Source organism: Saprolegnia parasitica (assembly GCF_000151545.1).
Source record: "Saprolegnia parasitica CBS 223.65 unplaced genomic scaffold supercont2.367, whole genome shotgun sequence".
Classification (NCBI taxonomy): Eukaryota; Oomycota; class Saprolegniomycetes; order Saprolegniales; family Saprolegniaceae; genus Saprolegnia; species Saprolegnia parasitica.
The window spans coordinates 9,480-12,542 of NW_012156761.1; the positions used below are offsets into that span (position 1 = coordinate 9,480).

Below are 3,063 nucleotides of genomic sequence, written 5' to 3' on the forward strand. Positions count from 1 at the left end.
ATGTGGCTTGGAGTTGCAGCGGCTGACAGCCCTTGCGCAACGAAAACTCGCAGAGATGGCACGGCTGACACATGCACCAGTTGTTGAGCGCGTTCTTCATCGACGGATCCCGCGTGCACGTGACCGCTCCCGAGACGACCGTCGCCGCAGCAAACGCGCCGAGATACCGCACGTGGACCATGTTTAAGTTGTCGGCGGAAAGTTGGAAAGTGAGTTGGTTGTGCTGGCTGTTGGTGGCCAAGCTCAAAGCACACGCGACGTGCACGGTGCTGTGTAGCATCCAAGATCTCCTAGACCCATACCTGATACCTGCAGCACCGGTCCAAATCGTCTTTATAAAGAGGCGCCTTTAACAAGATCGTAGTAGTGTTGACGAAAGCCGCTTTCGTCAACACCGAAACATTCTTGTGTATCTTGGCCAGCCCATGGGCTTTTCACTCGTGCAAGAGCGAGAGGATACAAAGCTACCCTTCTACGACGTGCACCATGATGTGCATCAACAGTTACGGCACTTGAAGCTACCCTTTCCGTGTGCATCGGCAATGTCAACTTGTCTGTTTTCAGCGTCTCGGCACGTGCGACGGTTGAGAGCGTGCGGACCAACGCCAATCGGCGTCGAGTAGTCTGCATGCTCGTTCAACGCGGTGCAGTGGTGACCAGCATCTGTTTGGATGTGGGCGTTACAGCCGTTTCCAGCCATCACGCCGGATGGATGGCGGCGGCGCTACAACCCGTTATGAACTGTAGTCACGAACGAGCTTGGCTTCGAGTTTGTTGGTGTTGGACTCTCTCAATTCGAGAGAGTGGTTTGAGAGTTTGAAACCTCATTCATGTATAATTAAGGGTGCGTTTGGTTTGTCCAAAGCATGTGCATATCAAGCGGTCGCGGTCTTTCTCAACTGCACGACGGTACTGCCATTGCAACCTCTTTTGTCGATGGAGCTGCTCCCGGAGATGCTCGCGACGACGTACATGCATCTCGAGACACTGTCCGTCATCGATCAGGATTTGACGCGCAATGGGTCTGCGGCTGTGCCGTCGGGCGTGCTGCGATTGCTACACTTGAATATTTCGATGCGTCTGCTGGATGTGCTGCACGTGCTTGCAGAACTTGTTGCTGCTTGATGACCATCAAGCGCGACAGCTACGAAATGGGAAAGCGCGCAATCTACAAGGCGCTGGCACTGGTCGATGACGTCCCGTTCGTACACCAGGGTTGCTAGAGGACATGAAGAAATTCGTGGTCGACGCGCTCAATCGACGCGCTGATCGTCACCATCGGTGCGAATTGCATTTCTTATCACTTCGAAATGCAACATGTAGGCTCATAGTGACCATTGCGGATAACCAACTTTGTGGTTCCGATACAAATCCCGATGGGCCGACCTACCGCTGCCAAGTCCATGGACGATTGCCGTCAAGGCGGCGCGTGTCGCTCAACTGCACTTGCACCACAGCCTCGTACACGAGCCCGAGCAGCCTGCTCTTCGTTGGCTTCTCCAGCTCCTCGCTCAACACAAGTGGCCGCGACGCCACCTTGCCGTGCGGATCGCGCTCCTGCCTCCGCCTGCCTAAATCAAGTTCCTCCACCTAGTTTACACAGCATAGAAAGTCCAACAATTTTAGCAGAGTTGATTTATTGTAATAGAGGACCCGTTTCAACGACAACTACGCATACGAGGCATGAGCCTTTTATCAGCCGCTGATTTCCCTGAAGCAAAAGCTCGACATGAGATCCTGATCCCTCGAGTTCAGTCCTTGTGGTAGGGCATCAATAGCATGGCATGGCACTCGTCATCAAACATCCGATTGCACTCCGTCGACTAGGATGACAACACGAACAATCTGTCATTAGTGTGCAATGCAGACACTGGATTGAATCAGATTACCTAGTGTACTCTGCGCATATGCAGCACTGTATTTTGCATTGCTGTTGATTGCGTGTTGAACTCGACGGAATATTTGACGAACCGCAACCTGCTAGCATCATCGTTAAAAGAACGCACTGAAGTCGATGGTCCTAACCCTACACCGTGATGGTCGGCCGTGGAGACAAGAAGACGTAACGAGGCAGTGGATCGATTATGGTGTATGTATCTAGCGCAACTTAAAAGTCGTTTTCAATGCGGGCTTGTTCGTCGGCAATGTAGTGCTCCATCTCGGCGCACTTCTCCAGCATATGCCCATCGCGCTGGCACGCGCACGTGACCTGAACGATGCGCGGCTGCGTCTCGAGCCACTCGAGGTTTGCACAGCTATCGATCTCGCCGTCTTCGAGTTTGGCGCAGCGACCGTCGCCGTCCACGAGGTCCTTCATGATTTCGCCGTACATGGCCCAGAACGGCTTGTAGTAGAGCACGTACGGCTGGATCCACGCGTTGGGCGACTTGGCGTACGCGTCCAAGGCATCGGCGGCGGCCAAAACGATTTCTTGGACAAGTCGACCGAGAAGCCCGTGAGCTCGCTAAACTTGCTGATGCGGAAATCCTGCGCGTGCTTGGCGACCGTGATCGCGCCATCTTGAACGTGCGCCGTGTCGACAATGTTGGCACCGAGTTCTGCGTCCGACGTCATGCTGCGGACGTTCCAGTTGCTCGAGCCGAGTGAGAGAAAGACGTCATCGACGAGGAGGACTTTGGAGTGGACGTAGATGCCGAGGCGCGGGTCGGGAATGTAGATCTGCACCTTCTTCGGGAACTTTTCAAGGAGCGGGGCCATCATGTCGTACTGGTACTTTTGGTAGCCGGACGCAAGCTCGACCTTGCCGGGCGTGACCGTAAAGATGATGAGGCGCTGGATGCGCGGGAGGACCTTGAGGAGCTCGTCAAGGAGCTCAGGCACGTGGATAAAGTACTGGTCTTCAATGTAAATGTAGTTTTTCGCGTTCCGGATGGCCTTGATGCGGCCCGCGAGGATCGATGTCTCGCCCTTTGGTGCAAACGACTTGTAGCCCTTGTACTTGCAGCTGTACGTGCGGAGGATCTGGACGTCGTGCGTGCCGACCGTGTTGTCGACGTCGACAGCGCTCAAGACAGCGTCGGCGGCGATCTCGTTTTGGGGTAC

General features: G+C 54.6%; 1 protein-coding gene across 1 annotated transcript; it reads right to left on the reverse strand.

Moving 5' to 3' along the window:
• Positions 1-2,107: 2,107 nt before the first annotated feature.
• SPRG_16531 (hypothetical protein) lies at positions 2,108-3,048 on the reverse strand (the record flags this gene model as incomplete). Its single annotated transcript, XM_012356070.1, has 2 exons — positions 2,108-2,464; positions 2,506-3,048. Coding segments are annotated over 2 exons (900 nt in total), but the record flags the coding sequence as incomplete, so codon positions are not given.
• Positions 3,049-3,063: the final 15 nt, after the last annotated feature.